This window comes from Bidens hawaiensis, unplaced genomic scaffold (genome assembly GCF_021521415.1).
Source record: "Bidens hawaiensis isolate Kalapana, Puna unplaced genomic scaffold, B.hawaiensis_p1.1 tig00004733_1, whole genome shotgun sequence".
In the NCBI taxonomy this organism is placed as follows: Eukaryota; Viridiplantae; Streptophyta; class Magnoliopsida; order Asterales; family Asteraceae; genus Bidens; species Bidens hawaiensis.
In genome coordinates, this window is record NW_027491292.1 from 947,056 (window position 1) to 973,078 (window position 26,023).

Below are 26,023 nucleotides of genomic sequence, written 5' to 3' on the forward strand. Positions count from 1 at the left end.
ATTATAAAGGATGAACACTAACTTTTCAAATATACAGAAAAATCACTACATTTTTTAAAATATAAAAACTCTTCACTCACAACTCCCTAAATCACTCTATAAATTATAAAACCACCCCTCACATAATATGAGGGGTTGGATAAGAATGCTGTTAAAAGAGGGTAATAATATAACTTCAATAATATGCACCATTAAAAAAACAAGCCAATTTTTAAATCTTCAACTTTCTTAATTTGTCAATGGATGGAACACCATGAAAATTTTCATGAGTTCACTGGCGCTGACGAACTGCATTTATGTGTTTGGCTGAAAGTTTGCCAAACATGAATCCCATCATTATAAGCATGACCAACGGTTAGGCTTGGAATGAAAAACAATTGCCAGTCAAATAAAGACTAAAATAAAGATTTTTTTGGTGTTTTTTCTAAGATATCATCTCCCACTCATAAATTTTTGGTACAGTTAATAGGACGTTTATGATTTCAAGAGAATACCAAAGATTAATGTCAACATCTTTAATTTTCACTTTTACTTTACTTTTCTTAATAATATTTCTCCTTGCACATTGTGACGGGCTAGGTTAAACGCACTACATGTTCGAAAGCTATCTTGCATTGCGACGGGTGCATGGCGGGAAGTCGTAGGTATTGGCTCGATTCGTTGTGGTAGCAGTTATGTGACAAAAGTTTCATTAACAAAGTTAAGAGGCCAAAAAGTAAAAGATGTAATGAAAAGAACAAAAGTTTCATTGCCAAAGTTGAGAGAGATTTTTTTTTTCTGAATACACATACCCGTTCTGTATTCGTACCTGTACCTGTACACGTCTATTGAGTACGGGTACAGGTACCCAAATTTACTGATTTTAGGTACGAGTACTTTCAGGTTCAGGTACGGGTATTAGCACCCGTTTAGAATATGTAGACGTTTTTATTATGTTTCCAACACTCATGACCTAACTTTCAAGTGGAATTTTCAAAACCTAATATATTTTAGTTGAATCAGTTCATTGTCAATCTATATGTGTATATTCATATATTTTTATTTTTATTTCATGTATGTGTAATTATGTATATCATTAAATAACATGTATTAACTCTATCTCTTGTTTTTCTATATAAATTGAGGAAGCAATAAACAAATAAAAGGAAAATGAAAAATGGAAAGATGACTAACAAAGATAAATGAATTTAACATTCTTTGCATAAGTTAATTTTGTTTTAAACATTTTGATAAAAAAAAATTTGCAGACTTTATATGTTTCGAAAATCATTACTTGATTATGAGTGGATTTTATATTATGGTTGATTTGTTTTAATTTTAGTTTTAGTATTATGTTTTGGTTGTGTTATTACGGTTTTGGTGGTGGTATTATAGATAATTTTTTGTTGGTACTGTACGGTACTGATACTAAGTTTAGTGGATTTTTTTTACAAAAGAACGAAGCGGTACCAAAGCGAGTATCATACTTGAAAGTGCCGATACCCGTACCGGTACCGAGAGTCATACCCGTACCATAAAATTGGGTACGGATACTCAGATTTACTGATTTTAGGTATGGATACTTTCGGGTACATGTATGGTACCGATCTCATCCCTAAGTTGAGACTCCAAAAGGCAAATATATGAAACTAGTATTTTACCCGACACGTTGCACCGGGCATGTGGGTAAAACTCGGATGTTGGTAAAACCCAAGCATTGTAGGTCTCTGCTTTGAGGTAGTAAGTCGACACGAATTCGGTTAGTTTTGGTTATGTGCGTTATGGCATCAGAACTAAAACGAAATCAATTTAAAAACTAAGGTGGACCAATGGGGTGTCGTCGGTCACTAAAGCTCAGGCTTTCGTAAAACCCGAGTGTTTTCGATCTCGGGCGACGAGTCTACACAAATTCGATTGGTCTCCATCACGCTCGTTACGATACCGGAACTAAAAAACAAAAATAAAATTGGTATCCTGTCATTTTTCGTTACTGTACCGAAGCTAAAACAAAATGCGGTGATTGTACGCAAACTCGGTCGGTTTCACTTATCAACAAAACTATCGAGTCCATGTTAAAGTTAATGTTGAAAGACAAACCATTTGATCATACACAAAAACATAAATAACACAATAAAAAAAAATAAAAAGTGACTTGCTGCAGCTAGGATTCGAACCTAGGTTGCAAACCGGCACAAAGAGTTTCACTTACCAACACAACCACCCAACCAACACCAACACACTTACTAACTTTCAAAACCATTAATATATTTACAAAAACAAAATAAACCCATTTTTGTGGCACCAAAGTTCTCATTAATACTACTTAGATAATTAAAGTTGAAGGAAAAAAAGTATATATATGTGAAATATTTGTAACAAAAGTGTAATGAATCAAAGCTTGTAACTAAGGTAGCGTTTGGTATAAGGGAATGAGAAACAGAATGGAATGTGTCATTCCAAATGAATGAAAAAAAACCATGTTTGGTTGTCATGTGGTAATGGAATGAACTATTCTATAGTGAATGAAATTCCTTCAAAATATTGGATTTTCATTCCTTAAGGAGTAGGTGTTTTTTTTTTTCATTTATTCAAGAAATGGAATCGACAACAACAACAATAATATTATTATTATATTATAATTATTATATTATAATTATTATTACATTATTGAATTATTATAATATTGCTATTATTTTTATTATATTATCATTATTTTTATATCATAATATAACAATTATTATATTAGAGTTATTATCGCATTATCAATATTAATAAAATTATTTGACAAGTCAATGCTTCATAACACGCATGCGTGATTCACATTTTAATGATTATTTTTATTTATTTTAGTGTTCTCGTTGAAACACGCAGGTCTTAAAAATGAGTTAATAAGAATATTCATATTATTAATATTATTTATTACTATTACTACTAGAATAATAATAATAATAATAACAATATTATTATTATTATTATATTATAATTATTATTACATTATCGGATTATTATATTATTGCTATTATTTTTATTATATTATCATTATTTTTTATATCATAATATAACAATTATTATATTAGAGTTATTATCGCATTATCAATATTAATAAAATTATTTGACAAGTCAATGCTTCATAACACGCATGCGTGATTCAACATTTTAATGATTATTTTTATTTATTTTAGTGGTCTCGTTGAAACACGCAGGTCTTAAAAATGAGTTAATAAGAATATTCATATTATTAATATTATTTATTACTAGTACTACTAGAATAATAATAATAATAATAATAATAATAATAATAATAATAATAATAATAATAAAGGGATGATCATTCCATTCATATATGGTAACCAAACATGACAATGAAATGGTAATGGCCCATTTCATTCCTTGGTCCATTCCATTCCCTCATCCATTCTATTACGTCATACCAAACATACCTTAAAATTGATAAGCCAAAAAAAGTATGTATATATATAAAACTTTTGTGACAAAAGTCTAGTAAACTAAACTTATTAAATTGCCTTTTAAATATACCTTAAATCAAACCGTAGTTATAACTTAAAAATTTACCTTAAACCAAACTTACCTTAAACCGAACCTACCTTAGGAAAGAAATTACTTATTCATTTTAGGGTGTAGTGGTTTGTGGTTCAAAATCGGCCCAATAATAATAAAATATTATTAACCCGACGACAAATGCATTTAAAAACTTACCTTAAACCGAACCTAGCTTAGGAAAGAAATTACTTATTCATTTTAGGGTGTAGTGGTTTGTAGTTCAAAATCGACCCAATAATACAATACTATTAACCTGGGTGACAAATGCATGCTCCCCCCCACCCCCAATCACCCCAAAATTGGGGTCGATTTTATCATTTATCACCCTACTACAACTAGTCTTAGTTAAGAGTTTATCATACAGAAATTAAATACTACTATAATTAAAAGATATGTTTTACTTATATTCTTTGTAATTATAGTAATTCTACTTCTATATATAACATAACTAGGATAATAACCCGTGTTACACACGGTAGAAAACATATCAAGAAACAATATAAAATGTAAAAAACAAATTCAATCAACATAAATATTTGACATAAGTTTTTTACCAACAGATATTACAAAAGATATTAAACTACGTTTATAACATAAAAAGAAAATACTTTATAAATAAATAATTCAGTAAATAAGGAAAAATATAACATAAATGAACCATTATACCTGAAAAAAATAAAAAAATACATTAGTAACAGATTTTGTAATATTATGTAAAAACTAAGCTTACAAATATATACCAGGTTTAAACTTATATTTTCACACGTGTAGAGTTTTCGTTCAAAAACCTTTTGAAACAAAAAATGTCGGGTTTAAAAACCGTAGCTTGCATACGATTCTCCAGTCATGAAATAATAATAATAATAATAATAATAATAATAATAATAATAATAATAATAACAACAAGAAGAAGAAAAAGAAGAAGAAGAAGAAACATGTGTAGATAATTAATGAAAAGAGTAGTATAGAGAAAGGAAAATATAAAACAATAAAAAATTTACAGATTGATACATGAGGGCCATCTCCATCAAGAAGTTCTCGTTTGGAATGTTTGTTATCCTTGACGGTCCATACTCTCAAAACTCTACCCTTAACTGTGGATGGAGATGTTTTGAGAACATCAATTTCATCCAACATTGTAAAGCTTTGAACCTCCATTGTAATATGTTTTAAATCAAACGATAAAAGACTTTACTGAAATAATTCGTTTAAATATAAAATTTATAATTAACAGTTGAAGAATTTACTTTGTAAAAGCTTCAAAGACATAAGATTGTTTTAATGTGGAGAATGCATCTATGAGCGGATGTTATATACTATATATGGAGATGTTTATTTTTGATAAACACCGTAAGTTCAGGAACCGTTTTAATTAAATAATAAATACAATAAATCGAATTCAATATAATGCAATATACATCTTATAAATAAAATCCTATAAATAAGTCTATAAATGCAGCACATAATTTCTAATAAAATCCAGGGCTTGATTTTGGAACTACCAAAAATTAGACATCTAACTATAATAATAAACCAATTTGACCTATTGATTAATTTAGAAACCTTTTTAAATTAACCCATTTTCTTTTCTTTTATTTTTATTGAAATGTTTGCCAGGGATCCATACCCTTTAAAAAAAATTCCTGGTGTGCATTTTGTAAGATTGTTTTAATTGTGTTTTTGTAAGATTGTTGTTGCAGGATTGTTTTAATTAAAAATAACAATTTTTGTTAGGTTGTGAATTTCTAGTCAATATATAACTAATTGATCAACTATATTAAAAAATATTTTAGTTTCCAAAAATAACAGTTTAATGTTACCAAAAATTAATTGTAAATATGTAGAAAATAATTATATGGAAATGTGATGATGTGGAGTCCTATGTGGAGATCCTAGATTAATGACACGTGGATAGAATTAAGTTGCTTTATTATATTAGTTAGATTATAATAGTTAGGTTTCTATCCATATATAATATATAATAAGATTTTCAAATTTTAAATTGATAGGTCAAAAAAATAAATTAATATTAGTGAAACTTGGAAAAAGACGTATTATGAACAAAAAATCACAATATATAAACATAATTTTAAGTAGCTAGCATATTAAACATCATATCGATTAACCGATAATTTAAAAAAATCATACCTTTAAATCCTAAATAGATTAAAACATAAATCGATTAATAGGAATAGATTAAATATCAAATCTATTAACCGCTAGTATAAAAAATCATGCGGTTGAACCCTAAATCCAATAACAGTGAATCAATTTGATGTTGTTCTTCACAAAAATTAATTAAACACTAAAATATAAATCATACCTGATAATTGCAAACGATAAACATATTTAATGTTGTTTGGATTATGAAACCGACAAATCATGAAGAACCGGTTGTAGGTGAGGCGATGAATCTGGTTACAGACGATGGGGAGCGTTATTATTTTTGAACGAAGCATGTGCCTTTTAAAGAAGAAATGATGAACAATTTAAACCTAGTAAATTTAATAAGTTTTTAATTCTAACAATAATTAGAATAATTAATATCATAATTACATTAATAAGTTACAAAAATATAAAAGTTAATATCATTGATTAAAATTTTATTGTGAATATGTGGTAATTAGATTTATTGAAGGTTGATGATATGGAAGCCTATGTGGACAACCTAGATGAAGGACATGTAGACAAAATTATGTTGTTTTAATATATTTGTTAGATTGATTAATAATATGTAATATTTGTGGATTTAATTTTAAAGTGTATATGCTGATGGTTTTTGTTTTTCTTCTATAGTTCTATCGTTCTACCTGTTCACAATTTCACATATAGATTTTTTTCACAATATCTTATATCTATTATTTATATAAGAAAAAAGAACTATTGCATATCTCCCTTTCCGATACTTTTTCTTTTGGAAGGAATAAGGATTAGAAGCATATTGAACCTTTCATTCACTTAATATATTCATTTTTAAGGATAGATCAAACCACCAATAATTCAACAGTTTATCAATCCAACAACTCAAAAGTTATCATTGTAATATATTATTTATTTTAGCATGTATTTGCTCTTTTGAATAATTAAATAAATAATCACAGTGTGTAATGATGTAACATTTTATAATATATTCGATGAAGTTGACAAAGGGAGAGTTTCGAAGACCCACGGAACTAAACTACTGTTTACTTAAGCATACGCCATACGCGTGTCTTGAGGTTAACCAATAAGAATGGAAGAATATTTAATATATAACTTGATTCCATTGTTATTCAGAGTAATGCTTACAATAAAGGAGGCTTTTTTTTTCAAGAAACACTCGCCCTCAATTCTCATTAAAATCGAAACGGTTATAATAAAGTGGCAGAAAAATGGGCAACAAGCTGACCGCAACCCCCTTCTGAATAGCAAAACCAATTCTACTCAAAACAAAGCGTTGCGTAGGAGACGAAAAATACTATGTACGACACGCTGAACCCTGTTTAGAAAATTCACAGCCTCCGGGGCCAGAAACCCAAATGTATCAAAAGCAAAAGGGAGAAACACATGCTGATTTTCTAAACATGCCTTCTCATGTTTGACAACTTTGCCCGATTCGGCCTTCAACGCAGTTTGACCCACAACAAATCCGCGGTTCCTGAGCCCGACAAGAGGAGACACCCCTATAAGGTCCACACAAGTGTGTTTTCCCCCTGCCCACCCAAACACAAGAATATCAGCTGGTCGTAACGTGGATCTCCCTTCGAGCGGATCTGTAAGAAAGTTAACAGGGGCCTCCCTTTTAGCAGAGAGCACTGCCCGCTTAAGAACATCACACAGAACATCCCTAACCAAATCATGTCTGTATTTAAAACCAGGCAATTCTTTGCAGTGCACCGCATGGTCCCCAAAAGAATCCAAACAGACTTTGCGGCAAACTGGGCAAGACTCATCAATAGGAAACATAGGGATCATTAGCCGGTACTTAAGGATAGCCCGGTACTCCAAACCCGACATGTGTTGACCTAATCCTTCAATAGGGATGACCGTAAGAAAATCCTGAGCCCGAGGAGCTCAAAGGCATTCAAACACCGCTTTTTGGTGAGGAGATAGATCAAACTTCGCTTCTAAACTCTGGACGATTCCACTAAATAAGGCACTCGCCAAAGCATGTTAGGCTTTAGGGGGGGCGGTGTCCTTATTAGAGAAACCGCTAAGATCAGAATCGGGAAGTGAAGTACGTAAACGATCCATCGCACACCCATAATCAGTGTCCAACCCATCAATACCACATCCCCGAAGAATGTGGTCCTGCAAACTCCAGGATTGTGCTCTCGAAGCCACAAAAGCATATGTAGATACATCCCTGGCCGAACATAAACCCAATCCCCCAAAACAGGTCGGAAGTGATGCCAACCTCCATTGGAAATCCCCAAAAAACGGCCCCAACAAACCATGATGTAATCAATCGCCTCTCGAAGGCCATTATCAAAAATAGAAACAGCTTCCTCCACTTACATAGGTTGGCACGTTCTAAGGCCAAACAACAGCTTTGCGACCCCCATACATGAGCGTAGCAAAAGAAGCTCTCATTGAGGGTCCCGAAGCCTTGGGAGACAACTCATCAATTCCACAGCAATAGATGCCCTTTTCACCGCCAAACTACTGATAAACCCCGTATCCCGACTCACAGCGCCTCCAAGGAGGCATGAAAATAAATAAACATAAGAAACTAATAAAAAGGAAATATAATATTTGTAGTGGCCAACTCATATGTAAATTGATGGAAAAGCGGGAAACATGTGCGAATGGTCTTTTTCTAATAATCGATTTCATTACAATTATACAAAGAGTCATTACGGCATTGTCTTAATTACATATTTATGTTCGAAGTTTAAAGGACTCGTTTATGTTTATGTTATGTAGTTTTTATCTTGTAATAAGTTTGAGTCCTAGCTAGCACCAAATTCTACTAATTAAGGCGATGCATTAGACTATGTGATTTAGAACTACACCTAAGGCGTGACCGCACCATGTCAGAGCCACATTGACCAAATCCCGCCACGTCATCCCCCCTCCGCCCCTTTAAGCGTTATTAGGCTAAGGCCTGACCCTTCATGCCCCTCCTATAGTGTTTCACGCCACCTTAAGGCCCCAAATCATGCAAAAGTGGTGCCGTGACGTGTGGAATTGGATCAACCATGCCACTGGACGTGAATTGGTAACACAACCTTATGGAGTGGGTTGGTGTGATTTGTAAGGCCCCGAACCTGGTAGCCTTACTTTAGCGTCAGATTTACTCATAAACACAGTTCTTACAAATCAGAGTTCATTAAAACTTTCGCGGAATATAAAAACTTTCATGAAACGTTACAACAATCCAAAACTTGCCTTAATTAAACATTCTTGTCTTTCAAAATAAACGTCAATTACATTAAAACATCTTGAGTCTTCAGATGCCAGTCTCCTATTCGCCCACCATGTGCCCGCTCAAGCTAGCTGTCTCATTCTACTCACCTGCGTGCATACTAAAAGTCAGCTACGCTGAGTGAGTTCTAGTTAATCATACACTATACAATACACATAAACTTATATTCTTTCATTCATACTTTCATACTTTCATACTTTCTTTTGTATTAACTTACTTTCATATCTTACGTTATAAAGAGCATTACGCCCTACATTCCTCGAGTATTATTAGGGCTCGGTACCCTCATTCCTCGAGTATTATTAGGGCTCGGTACCCTCTTTCCTCGAGTATTATTAGGGCTCGGTACCCTCTTTCCTCGAATATTAGTAGGGTTCGGTTCCCTAGTTCTCGAATATTAGTAGGGTTCGATTCCCTCTTCGTTACCATACAACCATACATCATACCTCGAGTATTATTAGGGCTCGGTACCCTCCTTCCTCGAGTATTATTAGGGCTCGGTACCCTCTTTCCTCGAATATTAGTAGGGTTCGGTTCCCTAGTTCTCGAATATTAGTAGGGTTCGATTCCCTCTTCGTTACCATACAACCATACATCATACCTCGAATATTATTAGGGCTCGGTACCCTTTTCGTAACCATACAACCATACAACCATCATTTCCTTCTTTTATTAACTTTATCACTTTCATACACATAAGCATACATATCATACTTATCTTATACATAGCGTTACAACCTGACAGTACGTGCAATATCCGAAGATCGTTCACGTACCGTCAAGCAATCATTCATACATTTCACATTATCCACATAAGGCATACACTTATCTCTTAGGATAAGCGTATTAACAAACATATTGAGTATGCACACAGCCCCGAAAACATAACACATAAATGGGGCTAGAAACTCACCTGAACTCTGCTTCTTCCTCCGATAGTTGTAAATCCCTTCTTTAACTGAGCTCGGCTGACTGTATAAGTTACACGTATCAATACTCGCCTGATCTAATCTGGTGGCCTAGTATTAGCTTACTTTTACTTATCGTTTTTAATCTATTTTCTAATCGAACTTGACTTTAGGCGAAGTTAAACCTTAGGCGAACTTGGCTTTAGGCGAAGTTAAACCTTAGGCGAACTTGGCTTTAGGCGAAGTTGTCATCAGGCGAACTTGGCTTTAGGCGAAGTTGTCATCAGGCGAACTTGGCTTTAGGCGAAGTTGTCATCAGGCGAACTTGGCTTTAGGCGAAGTTGTCATCAGGCGAACTTGGCTTTAGGCGAAGTTGTCATCAGGCGAACTTGGCTTTAGGCGAAGTTGTCATCAGGCGAACTTCGCTTTAGGCGAAGTTGTCATCAGGCGAACTTCGCTTTTAGGCGAAGTTGTCATCAGGCGAACTTAGCTTTTAGGCGAAGTTGTCATCAGGCGAACTTAGCTTTGCAGGCGAAGTTCATCAGGCGAACTTAGCTTGCAGGCGAAGTTGTCGGCTGCAGCTACTGTTCGTGCTTAAATCCCTTTATCATCTTCGTTTCTTAACCAAATAACTCGATTTAGGTATCCACGGAATCGTCTGACCAGCGCCTACAAACCCCAACCATCAAATCGACCTAACATCGATGTTTAAAGGGTGCGATTTAGGCATATAGGTTACGGGTTCTTTTATCAATCGATTAACCCATCAAATCATAACCATTTTCAGTAAGTTTAGCTTTGTTGGATTCGTTTTTACCATACAAACACAGATCTATCATTTCTATACTAATCCAAACCTAAACGAACAAGTTCTCTATATAAACGTACCGTAAATGAGTCGAACTACGAACACGAGCTGGTCTTGTTGCTTTGGTTCGTCACGACGATCTAGCACCAACGAGCTGGGGTCCTCGCCTTTGGATCTTGGTTCGGGTCGTGCGTGTTTTGGGGTGTGTAGAGATTAGGATGGATAAATGGATGGAATGGAAAGGATTGGGGTTTAAGGGGGTATTTATACTCCCTTAAGCCCATGGACCGAAGGCCCATATTTCCTTTTGGTCCATATCTAATCCCATCTAATTATCCTACTAAGTCTTCATATTTTGCTATTATTATTATCGTTCCACTAACTCGTTTATTTCACCCGATAAAATAATATAATAAATATTACTTTAGAAATTTCGGGATGTTACATGATTGGCCCTGCTGCGTAGGCACCTGGAGCGTTTAGCACCGCATCCTTCGCTGTGAAGGGGGTGTGGGGATAGAGTCGCATGCAGTTGCGATAATGGGTGTAGGCAGAGGTGATAATTGTTGGGGCATGATTTTTCACGGAAAAATAGGGTTGTTTTTTTTTAATTACATTATACATTAACCCCTTTTTATCTATTTTCTTTTACCTAACATTCTATCGGTCTTCAACATCTCTATACAATTTCTACATCTTTTCAAAGCCATTATTCTTCTATAAACATGAAATCATTCGGTCAAAACAAATCATTTTTTCCAAACTGTGAATTTAACTAACCCAATGACCCAAACTTTTGTTATCGCCCCAAAACAAAAGGTGTCTCAAACGATGGATTCGACACTTTTGGCAATTTAAATCTGCCCCTGGTTAACCAAACTCCGCCCGCACACAATATCGTCCCCCTAACATAGTCCATACATGATACTGTTTCCAAACACAATCAATTATCACAAAAAGAAAACATAAAACGAAACAAGCAACAAAATTAGGTCCTGATTTAACCGTACACAAAAGTGACGAGTGGAAAACAAAGGAAGAAGTTGCTTGGGTCAACATGCCCAAGGGCTTTAAAGATTGGTAAAAAAATTTCATTAAATTTTGTTTGTTATTGTTTTATAAGTTTTTAGTTATGTTTTATTTTTTATTCACTATTGTTTTATTATTTTTAAGATACTTCGTTGACATACAATAATTTGATAATCGGTTCCTCTTTGCTCCCTTTTCAATAATCTTTCCAATAAATAGTAATTTGCAATTCTCTACATTAGGATAGAGATCAATATAATAAATATAATTACAAGGTAAATATACATGCCAACTAGAAGTCTATTACACCCTCGAAGTCGAAGCAAGAGGTGAACGAATGCTGAGACTGGAGCGGAAATGTTCGAATAATACTTGTGGAAGACTTTTAGTAAAATATCTGCAATCTGATATGAAGAGGGAGCATGAAGTATACGAACTTGACCTTGTTGAACCTGCTCGCAAACGAAGTGGATGTCAAGTTCAATGTGTTTCGTCTGCTGATGTTGTACCGGGTTACCGGAGAGATAAATAGCACTAACATTATCACAACATACAATGGTGGCTTGAGATAACGGTCGGTGAAGCTCCAAAAGTAGATTACGAAGCCAACATACTTCTGCTACCACGTTGGCTACTCCCGGTATTATGCTTTTGCACTCGATCTAGAAACCATTGGTTGCCGTTTGGAAGACCAAGAAATGAGGTTGGAGCCATAGTAGACACAATAACCCGATATGGAACGACGAGTATCCGGACAACCAGCCCAGTCGGCATCAGTGTATGCAAGAAGAGACGGGTTCAAAGCCTTCTCGAGCGTGACACCAAGATGAACGGTATCTTTAACATAACGGATGATGCTTTTAAGAGAATACCAATGGGTACTCATGGGGGCATTCATATGCATGCAAATTTGTTATATCCATAATTGATGTCCGGACGTGTAAATGTGAGATATTGTAAAGCCCCAGACATGCTCTGGTAAAGAGTGGGATCATCAAAAGGGGTTCCATAATTGGATTAATTTCCCGTGGGTGTCAACCGGGGTAGTAATTGGTTTACACGATTGCATGCCGGCCCATTTAATAATGTCTTGAGCATAGGAACTTTGATTCAAGGACATAGTGTCACCTGTTCGTGTAACTGAAATACCAAGAAAATAATTGAGCTGACCAAGATCTTTCATTGCGAACTGGGTAGCCAAGTGAGATAGTAACTCACGCTGAAGAGTATCTGACGAGGTTGTGAGGAGGATATCATCCACATATAGACGATATACATAATTGTTGCCTTTGTGTAGAATGAATAATAAGATATCACATCTTCTTTGTCGAAAACCCAACTTTAAAACATCATCTGTAAACCGTTGGTACCACGCCCGAGGTGTCTGTTTCAACCGGTATAACGATCGTTTCAAACGACATACATGATTCAAGTAGGTTCTATTACGAAATTCCATAGGTTGGTACATACAAATTGTCATTGCGGTCTTGTCTTAATTACATATTTAAGATCCTAAGTTTAAAGGACTACGTTTATGTTTATGTAGTTTTTATCTTGTAATAAATTTGAGTCCTAGCAAGCACCAACTTCTACTAATTAAGGCGATGTTTTAGACTATGTGATGTAGAACTACACCTAGGGTGTGACCGCCACCACGTCATAGCCACATTGATCAAATCCCGGCATGTCCTCCCCCCTCCGCCCCTATAAGCGTTATCAAGCTAAGGCCTGACCCTTCATGCCGCTCCTGTAGTGTTTCACGCCACCTTAAGGCCCCAAATCATGCAAAAGTGCTGCCGCGAAGTGTTAACTCGGATCAACCATGCCATTAGACTTGAATTGGTAACACAACCTTATGGAGTGGGTTGGTGTGGTTGGCCCTGCTGCGTAGGCACCTGGGGCGTTTAGCACCACCTCCTTCGCTGTGAAGGGAGTGTGGGTGATAGAGTCGCAGTTGAGATAGTGGGTGTGGGCAGAGGGGATAACTGCCGGGGCTTGATTTTTTTAAGGAAAAATAGGGCTGTTGGTTTTTTTTATTACATTATAAATTAACCCATTTTTACCTATTTTCTTTATCTAATTAACATTCATTGGTCTTCAAACATCGCTATACAATTTGTACATCTTTTCAAAGCCATTATTCTTCTATAAGCATGAAATCATCCAGTTAAAAAAAATCCTTTTTTTCAAAACTGTGAATTTAACAAACCCAACAACCCAAACTTTTGTTATCACCCCCAAATAAAGAAAACGATGGATTCAACACTTTTGGCAATTGAAATCAGCGGCACCCGCACCCAATATTTTCCCCTAACATAGTTTATACATGATTACTGTTTCCAAGTTAACACAATCTATTATCACAAAAAGAAAACATAAAACGAATTTATAAGCAACAAAATATAGGTCCTGATTTAACCGTACACAAAAGTGAGAAGTGGAAAACGGAGGAAGAAGTTGCATTGGCACGGGTTTAGGTTGATATGTACAAGAACCTAAAGATAAAAAGTTTCATTATATTTTATTTTTTATTGTTTTATTAGTTTTTAGTCGTGTTTTATTTTTTATTCGCTATTGTTTTATTATTTTTAAGATACTTTTATTAATTTTTATAGTTTTATTATTTTCTTTATCAGAGTTTGGAACTACTCACAATGCCCGATTGAGCTTTCCTGAGACGAGATGTCAACTGCTCATACTTATTTGTAATGCGTATATATATAGGCATGATTCAGTCTCGCTAAGGAACACCATCAACGAGTAAACCCACCACTGTGGGAATACCTCTTGAGAATTGAGTCAGGTTTTAAACCCAAGAGCTTAAGATCTCAAGCCTCAACCATCGTCTTCATGTCATTGGATTAGAAGACTAACGGCATAGTTTTATTGTTTAGACATGTGTGATAATTAGATCTGGAGCGAGTGGCTGGGATATTGGTGCTGTTGATGATGTCCAATTGGGTGTTGGGTTTGCTAGAATCATAGAGAGACAAAATGCGAACCTTTAAGTGGAGTAGATCTGATTAGAGAACTCCGCATGAACTCATGAGGGATATAAATATTGGATACCAGTTGGGATGCATGAAGAAATAAGTTGGATGGATCTATTTTGTAAAATAAAACGATTGTAGTTAATTTTAGTTTGTTTTAATCAAAAAGGCTACTTTTAATTTATTATTGGTTTCAAATTTTAGCTTAAAGTTAAACGTGTGACACCATTATATTCGCTTTTCTTACAACAATAATAATAGATGACAGTTAAAAAAAATCTAACCTTTAATGTGACATTTTAGGAGGAGATATTAAGAAAAAGATATTTAAAAGATGTATTATTTTAATTTAAAACCCTTTCCTCTCTTATCCCATCCTCCCACTCATGGGTTAGATGCTAATAGAGTTGCTCTCTATTATTTTCACCTTCATAGTTACCTAGACGGCTGATTTTTTATTTTCGTTTAATTTATGAAATCGGGGTCTAACAAATGAGCCATTCCGCCTATAGTTGTTTGCGACGTGAATATTCGTGGGTATCGGTGCTACGACCTCGTCACCAGTCGCGTCCATGTCTCCCGACATGTCACATTCAACGAAGCCTCGTTCCCGTTCACTAACCTCACAAACACCTCACCACCACTTATTCCTTCCATGATGACTCCTTTCCTATTAATCATACCTTCAAACCCACTACAACATCTACTCCACTCCAAACAGATCCTGAGCCTCACCTCGCCGACCCACCACCTCCTAACCCGACCCCTTCAAACACCCCTGCTACTACCCCTCCTACCCCAAATACCAGCCCACACCCACCAACAAACCCAACCCAGACCGTCCCTCTAGCCCAAACACCTAATGCCACAACCTCAATCCCACCGCGAACCTCAAACCAACCTCCCACTTCACAAAATACTCACCCCATGCAAACTCGAGCAAAATCCGGTCTCTATCGTGCTAACCCCCGATACAACCTAGCCGCCACAACGAACATCTCCCCAGTCCCCCACCTCTTATATAAAAGCCTTTTCGGATCCCAATTGGTTACGTGCCATGAACAGCGAATTTAGTGCATTAAAAGAAAATAGTACATGGGAACTGGTCCCGCGACCAGCAAATCAGCCGGTTATTCGGTCTATGTGGTTATTTAAACACAAGTTCAATCAGGATGGTTCACTTGACAGACATAAAGCCCGACTGGTATGTAACGGAAGATCCCAAACCGTCGGTATTGACTGTACTGACACATTTAGTCCGGTTGTTAAATCAAATACCATCCGCACGGTTCCTGCTCTTGCCACCGCTCGTAAGTGGGACATTAGACAACTTGATGTCAAAAATGCATTTCTTCATGGCTCTCTACTGGAAACAGTATACATGCAACAACCACCGGGTTTTGTTGACCCGGCTAACCCGCACCTTGTGTGTCGCCTTCAGAAATCTCTTTATGGTTTAAAACAGGCACCTCGGGCTTGGTACCATCGGTTCTCCTTATTTGCTCTATCATTGGGATTTCGGGGGAGTCTAACTGACACATCCTTATTTGTGTATCAACATGGGGGTCAAACAGCTTATCCTATATGTTGATGACATCATTCTTACCAGCTCTCACCCGAATCCGATAAGCAACATTGTCTCACTCCTATCCACAGAGTTTACCATGACGGATCTCGGTGCTTTACACCATTTCTTAGGAATAACTGTCAGTCGAGACCGTGGTAACCTTTTTTTGTCTCAAGCATAGTATGCACGAGACATCCTTCATCGGGCTTCCATGACGGCGTGTAAACCGTGTAACACTCCGGTTGATACAAACTCTAAACTTGGTGAGACTGAGGGGGAATTATTGGCTGATGGTTCCTTTTATCGAAGCATGGCCGGGGCTCTTAAGTATTTGACATTCACACGACCCGACGTCTCCTACGCAGCTCAGCATATTTGTTTGTTTATGCATGCTCCCCGGGACTCTCACTTGTTGTTCATGAAACAGGTTTTACGATATATTCATGGGATAATTGACTATGGAATACAGATTTCGGCTTCACCAAACTTTTCTCTCGTGGCCTACTCGGATGCCGATTGGGGTGGTTACCCAGATACATGTCAATCCATCTCGGGCTATTATATTTACCCCGGCGATAATCTTATCTCATGGTCTTCCAAACGTCAACCGACCATATCCAGATCGAGCGCTGAATCCGAATACCGGGGGGTAGCAAACGCAGTCGCTGAAGCTACTTAGATCCGCAACTTACTTCTCGAACTTGGCACACCGATCACTAGAGCCACAATCATCTATTGTGACAACGTTTCTGCTATCTATTTTGCCGGGAATCCTATTCAACATCAGCGCACCTAACATGTTGAAATGGATATACACTTTGTGAGAGAAAATGTTCAAATTGGTCACGTTCGAGTTCTTCACGTGCCGTCCGAGCTCCAATATGCAGAAATTTTCACTAAGGGCCTTCCAAGACAATTATTTGAATCGTTTCGAAACAGCTTGAACGTTTTATCTTTTGCACGCTCAAGCTGAGGGGGAATATTAGTAACATATATTTCAGTATCATATATTGTGAATCATATCTTGATTTACTTTGATTTAGTCTCCTAAAATAGTGCCTAGGTTGTTAGGCAACTATTCTATTTATTGGGTGTAATTTTTTTATTGAGAGGCAGAGAATATTGATTACTTTCATATTCTGCTAGTTGATACCATTGCGATTGCTACCAATGGGCCTCGTAATTGTACTGATAATTTAATTAAGTTTTGCCTCCTTTTTTATATCCTCATTGTGTTTAGTTTGTTGCGGTAGGAATAACCTTTAAAAGCATTCAAGTCACCTTCTCTATATCCATCTTTATCTCTAAAATATATTGATCTTTTTATTTTTTATATTTTGCATATCCATCATGTTCTCTATTTCTATGTATAAAATTTAGAAATTAAATGAATAGTAATAGTAATACTCTAACTATAGAGAATGCATTATTCATCACATCCAAAATAATTTGTGAGTGTGTAAGAAAAAAGAAAAAATAATAATAACGTAAGTATTTGTGAGTGAGATAAAAATGAAGATTGAGAATATAATGTAATTATAAGCACCTACTTTCTTTTTAATGGATGTCTCATGTTGGATTCTTGAATCTTGTTTTGATTGTTTTCGACTAACGAATTCCGAATTCATACATGGTAGAAAATTAAATAAAAGTAGGAATCTGCTAAGTTTTGATTGAACTCCTTAGAAAAATCCGGCAATAACTAGTATAAGTAGTTAAGTCCATTGACAAGTTTGTAATCATAGTTATTCCAACATTCCTATCCATAGCAGGAAAAACACCCGATAACTTTGGGTTAAAAAACCTTCTTTGTCATTTCTGATTTTTCCTAGAAGAAAAAGTTCTGATTTTGGTATCTAATATTGACTTCACCTTTTTTCTCTTTTTCTTTTTTTTTTTTAAGAAATAAAAAGATCAAAGTCAAAACTATTTAGGTTACGGGTAGAAGTTCTAACCACTTACTAACACCAAAACAAGTAAACAAGTCATTATAATTTACATTTTATACTATGCAATTATTCAAATCAAAATTAACATCTCTATATTAACCAAAACAAATGCTAATCATTTTCAGAAAAGACAGAAGCAATACTAACATTAAATTTAATTTTATGATTTTATCAATCTAGTAGAAGTAACAATAATGCATCACCCCTAGACATTGCAAGCCCTTTAGCTATATGATGAGTCACCACATTACTTTTCCACATATGTCCCTATTCTTCTTTTCCTATAAATGCTCTCTCTTTTCTTCTTTTTCTGCATGTGAATCTATTTATCATTTTCTCATACCCATGCTTTAATCTCAATTGTACACATTTCCACTAAAATTCATCTTCTTTTGTAAACATGCCAATTATTGAGTTTGAGCCAAATGCTTCTAGTGTCACAAGCACAGCTTCTACTAGACCTCATGTTAACATAAGAATGGAGAAGTCCACAGTTCATGCCGAGCCACCCGGGTCGGCAGATAACACGAATTCTAACTTGGATTCCATAGTTTCAAATCCAAATCAATCAATACCGTCACAATTGCCATTTATACGCACATCATTACGTCCTATTACACTCAAGGTACAACACTTTTCATTTAATATCATAGTATAAACAAGTATGAGCTATATGCTTGACAAGAAGTCATGATTTTCAGTTATTTTTAAGCTTAACTGATATATGTTCTACTAGAAAAAGAAGCTCGAAAAATTTGAAATCGAATTACAATAGAAAATTAGCGGTTGCTAATTTACGATCATATTTATTGTCGTAAATTTCGGTCACAAATATCTAGTTTTATTTTGGTGTAACAAATATAAAAAAATTTGAGTAATTTGAGTGAAAAGATGAAAAAAGAAACAATCCAAAAACAAAAAAAAACACAGCCTTTTTTGGTTTATTTATAGACTTCTTTATTAATTTGTAGTTTCAAGATGTGGCTTACACTATTAACTTGCAATCTGGAGAAGAACATTGTTTTACCTCACATGAATCAAATAGAACTAGGCCGGTTCTAAATGGAGTCAGCGGTGTAGTCCGACCAGGAGAGTTACTAGCCATGCTTGGTCCATCAGGCAGTGGAAAAACCACCTTATTAACTGCCCTTGGTGGTAGACTACCTGGAAAGATTTCGGGCAGCATAACATACAGCGGCCAGACGTTTTCAAGCTCCGTGAAACGAAAAATTGGTTTTGTGACACAAGATGATGTCTTATACCAGCACCTAACAGTTTTAGAAACTCTAACATATGCTGCAATGTTAAGGTTGCCCAAGAACCTGTCCCATGAAGAGAAAATAGAGCAAGCTGAGCTCATTATAACTGAGCTCGGGTTAACTAGATGTCGTAACAGCATCGTGGGAGGGTCACTAATTCGCGGTGTTTCGGGCGGGGAGAGAAAAAGGGTAAGTATTGGACAGGAAATGTTGGTGAACCCGAGTCTGTTGCTTTTGGATGAGCCGACTTCAGGGCTGGACTCTACCACAGCTCTACGGTTGATGGCCACGTTGAAAGGGTTGGCCCGAGGAGGGAGGAGTGTCGTCACCACGATCCATCAGCCATCGAGTAGGTTGTATTGGATGTTTGATAAGGTTGTGGTGTTGTCTGAAGGCAGCCCAATTTATTGTGGTTATGCTAGTCAGGTTATGGAGTATCTTGCTTCCATTGGTTATGAGCCAGGGTTTAATTTGATGAACCCTGCTGATTTTCTGCTTGATCTTGCCAATGGTAAGTAATAGATCATGCATAAAAGTTGAAATATAGTTCCATTTTTAATAAAGAAAGTATTACTATTTTTGGAAGTTTGTTAGATGCATTAAATGCATACCCCTTGGTGATGGTGAAACATTTTTATTTTCTTCTGAATTAAAACTTTCTGTTGAAAAGTGATAAAAAAAAGACATTAATTGTGATGACTGATGGATATAATGTTTATATCCAAATGCAGGGGTGGTTCCTTGTACAAATTCAGATGATCATCAACAATATAATCAAGGAAGACAGGACAGCCATGAAGATGGCAACTCGGTTAAACAGTTTCTGATATCATCTTACAAGAAAACCCTCTACCCTCTCATAGAAGACGATATCCATCGAAATACTGATGACGAATCTCGTGCTATTAGAGGACCACAATCTTCAAGATGTAAGCTCAACTTATCATATTTGCAATAGTCATTTAATTTAACATCATCACATTTCTCTTATGACTTAGGTCCTATAGCTAGATAAGCACTGAAAAGTGCATAAAAGACAATTTGTGGTTGTGATCAGATAAGTTTTAGAACAAGTTTCAAATGCGTATGTGGTGTACAATCCGCAGGTAGCGATAGTAGATGGACCACAAGCTGGTGGACACAATTTAAAGTGTTGTTCAAAAGAGGTCTTAGAGAAAGGAAGCACGAATCGTACTCGGGTTTACGAATTTTCCAAGTGATGTCAGTTGCAATCTTATCAGGTCTTTTATGGTGGCAATCTGATACATCACACTTGCAAGATCAGGTACCATTGGTGTCCTTCACTGTTAATTGTTATGAAATGGCATACAGTACATAATATCCCAAAGACATAATATCTAGCATTGACAAGACAAAAGTAAAAGATGCAGAAAAGTAAAGACCCACACAGGCTAACTGATCATCGCAATCAATCTAGTCGACAACCGCACTAGAGTGGTTTTGTTATTGGTTTCCTTGTGTGGTTTACAATTACTTGGGTTTATATTTATGGATTCTAATTTTCCTTCTGGAGGACTAACGCGGCAAAGCATGTAAGGGTGAGTACTACTCTATGACCACTGCCACTAGTGGGCACCCGCTCACTCACCTAGTGATCGACTAAGCGAAAGTCGAAGAAAATTTAGCGTCCCCCGAATGTCGCTTAGAACGACAATTAGACCCTTTGCCAACAATGCTCTCTATAAATCATGTTTACCTTTCAAGGTCTCCCAAACTTAATATAGATTCATAAGTTGTTAAATTTACTTAAAGTATGACTTCTGTCACTTAATACATGTCATTTACCATAGTTGTTATGGTATTTTAATTATAAGTACGGTTGTAGATAATATTTTATACTTCTATAAGAAATTATTTCTTAACACTAGTTTAAATATGCCTACTATATGCAGGTGGGACTTCTCTTCTTCTACTCAATATTTTGGGGCTTTTACCCTCTATCCAATGCCATATTCACATTCCCTCAGGACCGCCCAATGTTAATAAGAGAGCGCTCATCCGCAATGTACCGCCTCTCCTCTTATTACTTTGCTAGAATGGCAGGGGACTTGCCAATGGAACTAGTTCTCCCAACCATCTTTGTAACCATTACATACTGGATGGGTGGACTCAATCCTTCACTCATCACATTCGTGCTAACGGTTTTAATCATTCTTTTTAACGTGCTCGTGTCACAAGGACTTGGACTAGCCCTGGGAGCCATAATCATGGACCTTAAACAATCATCCACCTTTTCATCAGTGATCATGCTCGTATTTTTACTTGCAGGCGGTTACTATATTCAACAAATTCCATCATTCATCGGTTGGTTGAAGTACATTTCTTTCAGCCATTATTGTTATAAGCTTTTAGTAGAAGTGCAATACAGGGAAAATCAGGTTTATGACTGCTCTTTGGGTATTCACTGTAGAGTTTTAGATTTTCCAGGGATTAAGTATCTTGGTATCGGTCACTTGTGGTCGGATGTGACGGCTTTGGGTGTCATGTTGGTGGGGTACAGACTTCTGGCTTATGCAGCATTGAGAATGAGAAAATCTCATTAATCATCTAGACTTGAGTTCTATTTGCTTATATGTCCAACAAACCATAAAGGAATTAAATAGAAAAAGAACTGACTGTCATTATAAATAGATGGACTTGATGCAAGGTTAGAGATACGCGACTTAACTTGTAATGCGTATATATTTATGCAGTTCTAAGTTTCTAACTGCATTTGTACCGTTTTACATTCAGTTCATAGTGCTTGTTATTAATTGGCTCATGTACTTATGAATTATGTTGGTGTTGTTTAACCCAAGATCCATCAAACCGTTGCTAGATCTAAATGCCATTCGAGATTGATAATTGATTAAACAAAAGATGAATGAGTTTGTAAATAGTTGAATGTAAACACTTGATAAAAACACAAACGAAACATGAACTAACTGTTATGTTGTATTACAAACTGATAATTGTTCTGCCCTATATATCGACATCGAACCAGTGCCTCTTTGATCATTGTGATGCTTCAAATGACCGTGGCACCGTATCTATGATCCATCTTAAACCTAGAATGACTTAACTTTGTTCGAAGCACATGCTTATTGGCCTACGAATCAAACATACGTAACAATAATCGTTTACAAACATAACCCAAATGGATTTTTTTTTACTTAATAACTTAACATAGAACAAACTAAGGTAAATCATGATTAAAAGAATTATTCAGGATCAATAATCTCCCATAAATTAAAATGCATATAAAAGACTAGGAGTCTAATTGTTGGAGTATAGAGAAGAGTAGAAATTGCAATTACGCTGAAAGTTTTCTTCACTTTATTGGACGAATTAATGCCTCTTAACAAAGAAAGGATATTACAATGATTTAACCAAAGGAAAGCAAGCTAGCAAACTAACATTTATATAGCAACATACTACCACTAGTACTACTGAAAACACCTTCCTTGATCCATTCTATCTCTCTAGTGGCTACTTCCAAAGGTCATCCACCCCCTTAATTCAAATTGTCGTAACTTAAGACTTATTGACTCGAGAAAACAAAACGGCTCTTGTGCCGAAGCTTTAGTATGAATATCTGCCAACTCTTCTTGTGCATACCAAAACATTAACCCAATCTGTGTCTTGTCAACTAATTACTACGAATGAACTGACAATTAATCTCAAGTATTTATTTCCTTTGTTCTAGGCACACTCTTGAAATTTACAATGCCAAGCATATTCAAAATATCGGCAACATATATATTACCTTCGTTATATGAACATTCCATCTGACTTCAGGACGATTTCTAAACCAACAAAACATCAAAGATCTCCCAAATTAGACATCTCAAACTCTGAGCAACATCTTAAATTCAAGTGCTAGAGCGTTTCAAGAGATGGTATAATGATATTAACATACATGTATATAAATGATTATCAAACTAGCGGAGCTTGATTTCTTACATATGAGGTAATTTAGTTTTTTCTTCTTTAATATCCATGGAACAGAAACTGGTTATCTTATATCATGCACCTGGAGGCTGGAGCTTACTTTAATTTGTATAGTGCTTTATATGTGCACTTTTCTTTCTTTGCCATTAACTTAGAAATTAGAATCTACATAGTTTCATTACATAAACTTCTTGGAGTGGTCCATTAAGATTAGCTGACTTCAAATAAAACTGGTCTTGTTAGGATCTGGCGCATATGTACATGAAATGAACAAAATGCACGAAATCAAATAAACAATAACGGGGATATAGCATGGTTTAGTATAAATTGTGTCCATGGGTGGAAACTAAATATTCATTATTGAGTGATAAACATTACGAATACATGATCATATTTATAGAGATTAGCTAGGGCCGGCTGCCCTTCCCTCTTTAAATAGGTCCAGTAGTGAAAAGTGACCTCAAAGTCATTTCATATGTATCCTTGTGGATCCTCATTTGCCACCAACCTAGCCTTGTATTTGTGAACTTCCATTTTAATGCAAATGCGTTCTTGTTGTTGACAAAGAGCCATATTGTTTGATACCTTTCAATATTATTTCATAGCATCGATCTTGTCACTCATTTTAACCCGCTAATTTTGCATATTTTGTCAATTCCATTAGCCACTAGATTGAGAACCACTTAACTCTCTTTCAGCCGTTGTTGTATTGGCCTTAACATGACTTGAATTAGGTGGTGGATGAATCATTGCTATCACTTTTAGTGTCATGCTCACTTTTATGCTCAACTTCTTTTCCTCTTCAAATGTACGGAATTGAACAGATTCCCATTATCATCACCTTTTTATTTTGCTTTTCAATCAAATGCTATATCACTTCTTGTGATAATACAATTCTTCGCGGGATTCGCTGACATATGTGCTTTAGAGTGTGAACATTATCCTATGAAGGTTGTAAGGATCAAAATGTAACTTACGATATCAAAAAGACAAAAACTGTAAAATAAATTTGGGTTAATCAATCAATTAAAGTTGGCATGAAATCCAGATACGATAGAGGGCTTCTATGCACGTGAACATCTTCAACGGGGCGAAAGCTTCTAGAAGGAATGTGTATTGTTATAAATAGGACATTTGTATTTCATTTTAGTGTGTTTTCATGGGGTAAATCAATCACCCAAGAGGAGCTCACCTTGAGTAGGATCGATGTTCGTTTAATATATTAATCTTTTGTACCGATTACGAGATTGATTATCCTCTATATTACATTTATATTATTTGTGTTATCATTTCATTTAACACACCCGTATCAATCGTTTATCGAGAGAAAATCCGTTCGTTTATGTTAGATCCGATTTTGGAAGACCTACAAAGATTCTGTTAGTCCATCTCGAGTCTAACTTCCTTCTATGCTGCCAATGTTTCAAATAATAAGCTTCACATTAAGTTTTTTAGATAACTAATTATGGTTTGTGATTGTTCCGTGCTTCATGTAGACTGCTGATGAGTAAAGTCTATGTACTAGACAAATTTACCAGATACATATATATATATTTTTTCTTTTGTAGTATACTTTGACCATTTCAATATTCTGTTTTTATGTTCATCCGCTTCATTTTTCTCCATAATACATCACTACAAATAAAAAACCATTAAATGGTGAAGAGGTATGTACCCGCCTCAACACCAAGCGAGGCGGGTCAACCCACAAGATATAGACAAGAGGCTTGAAATCAAGATATTATGAAGGCACAAAGCCAAAACCTATGCGCATGGCGCATATCACATATGCTCACGCATCACATATGCTCACGCGTATCACATGCTCACGCGCCATATATGCTCACGCGTATCACATCTACGCGTAGCGCATCCGCGCGTGATGCATATCACATGCTCACGCATATCACATATGCGCGTGGCGCATTCGCGCGTGGCGCATATTACATGCTTGTGCATATCACATCTGCGCATGAAACATCTGCGTGTGAGAATAAAGAGAAGACCTCGCGCATCCTCAGGATAGGCGCATATCACACATGCACATAATCAACCTCGTCCTTATCTAAATCAGGATAAGGACAACCTTGATTGTGCACGTCAGACAACCTTCCAGAAGGTATCTTTTTAAGGAATAAGAATATGCTGATGTTGACAGCTGCCAATGAAAGGTGGACAACTCAGCAAAACCCATGTGCTACCACGTGATTGCACATGGGTCAGGTAAAATACCTGGGTCAGAGAATAATCAATGAAAGAGCACCAGGTGTCCCAAGGACACGTGGCGCAAAGCAATAGGAAGAGGCCAAAAAGGCCCTAATTGGGTCTGAGCCCAATCATTGGAAACCCTAGCACTATAAATACCACATCAACTCCACAAGGAGAGGTATGCCCTATTACACAGTATTACGCTATATTAAGCAAGATACTCCAATTCCTTACTCTCAGATTATTATCTTCTCCTACAAACTCTTATTCTCACACCGGAGGGTTACCCCAAAGAGGACCCCTCTGTCCCTTTCTGAGGGGTAAGTTTACGGTGCTGTTCATTTTGTAGGTGGAAGAATCCAGATTCCAGAGAACCATCGGTGAAATAGCATAATCACACCCGAGGA

At 36.0% G+C, this 26,023-nt stretch overlaps 1 protein-coding gene across 1 annotated transcript; it reads left to right on the top strand.

The window, feature by feature from the left end:
• Positions 1-18,563: 18,563 nt before the first annotated feature.
• On the top strand, positions 18,564-22,119 carry LOC143627766 (ABC transporter G family member 21-like). The gene is made up of 5 exons (XM_077097515.1): positions 18,564-18,823; positions 19,170-19,968; positions 20,189-20,386; positions 20,564-20,742; positions 21,371-22,119. The coding sequence occupies exons 1-5, from the start codon at positions 18,599-18,601 to the stop codon at positions 22,019-22,021; spliced, it is 2,052 nt and encodes a 683-aa protein (XP_076953630.1). The 5' UTR covers positions 18,564-18,598; the 3' UTR covers positions 22,022-22,119.
• Positions 22,120-26,023: the final 3,904 nt, after the last annotated feature.

What these genes read in the sequence shown, in the direction of transcription:
- LOC143627766 (XM_077097515.1), top strand. Translation starts at nt 18,599, where the DNA reads ATGCCAATTATTGAGTTTGAGCCAAATGCTTCTAGTGTCACAAGCACA. An exon ending in AGGACCACAATCTTCAAGAT is followed by an intron (nt 20,387 to 20,563) that starts GTAAGCTCAACT and finishes TACAATCCGCAG; the next exon opens with GTAGCGATAGTAGATGGACC. An exon ending in CATCACACTTGCAAGATCAG is followed by an intron (nt 20,743 to 21,370) that starts GTACCATTGGTG and finishes TACTATATGCAG; the next exon opens with GTGGGACTTCTCTTCTTCTA.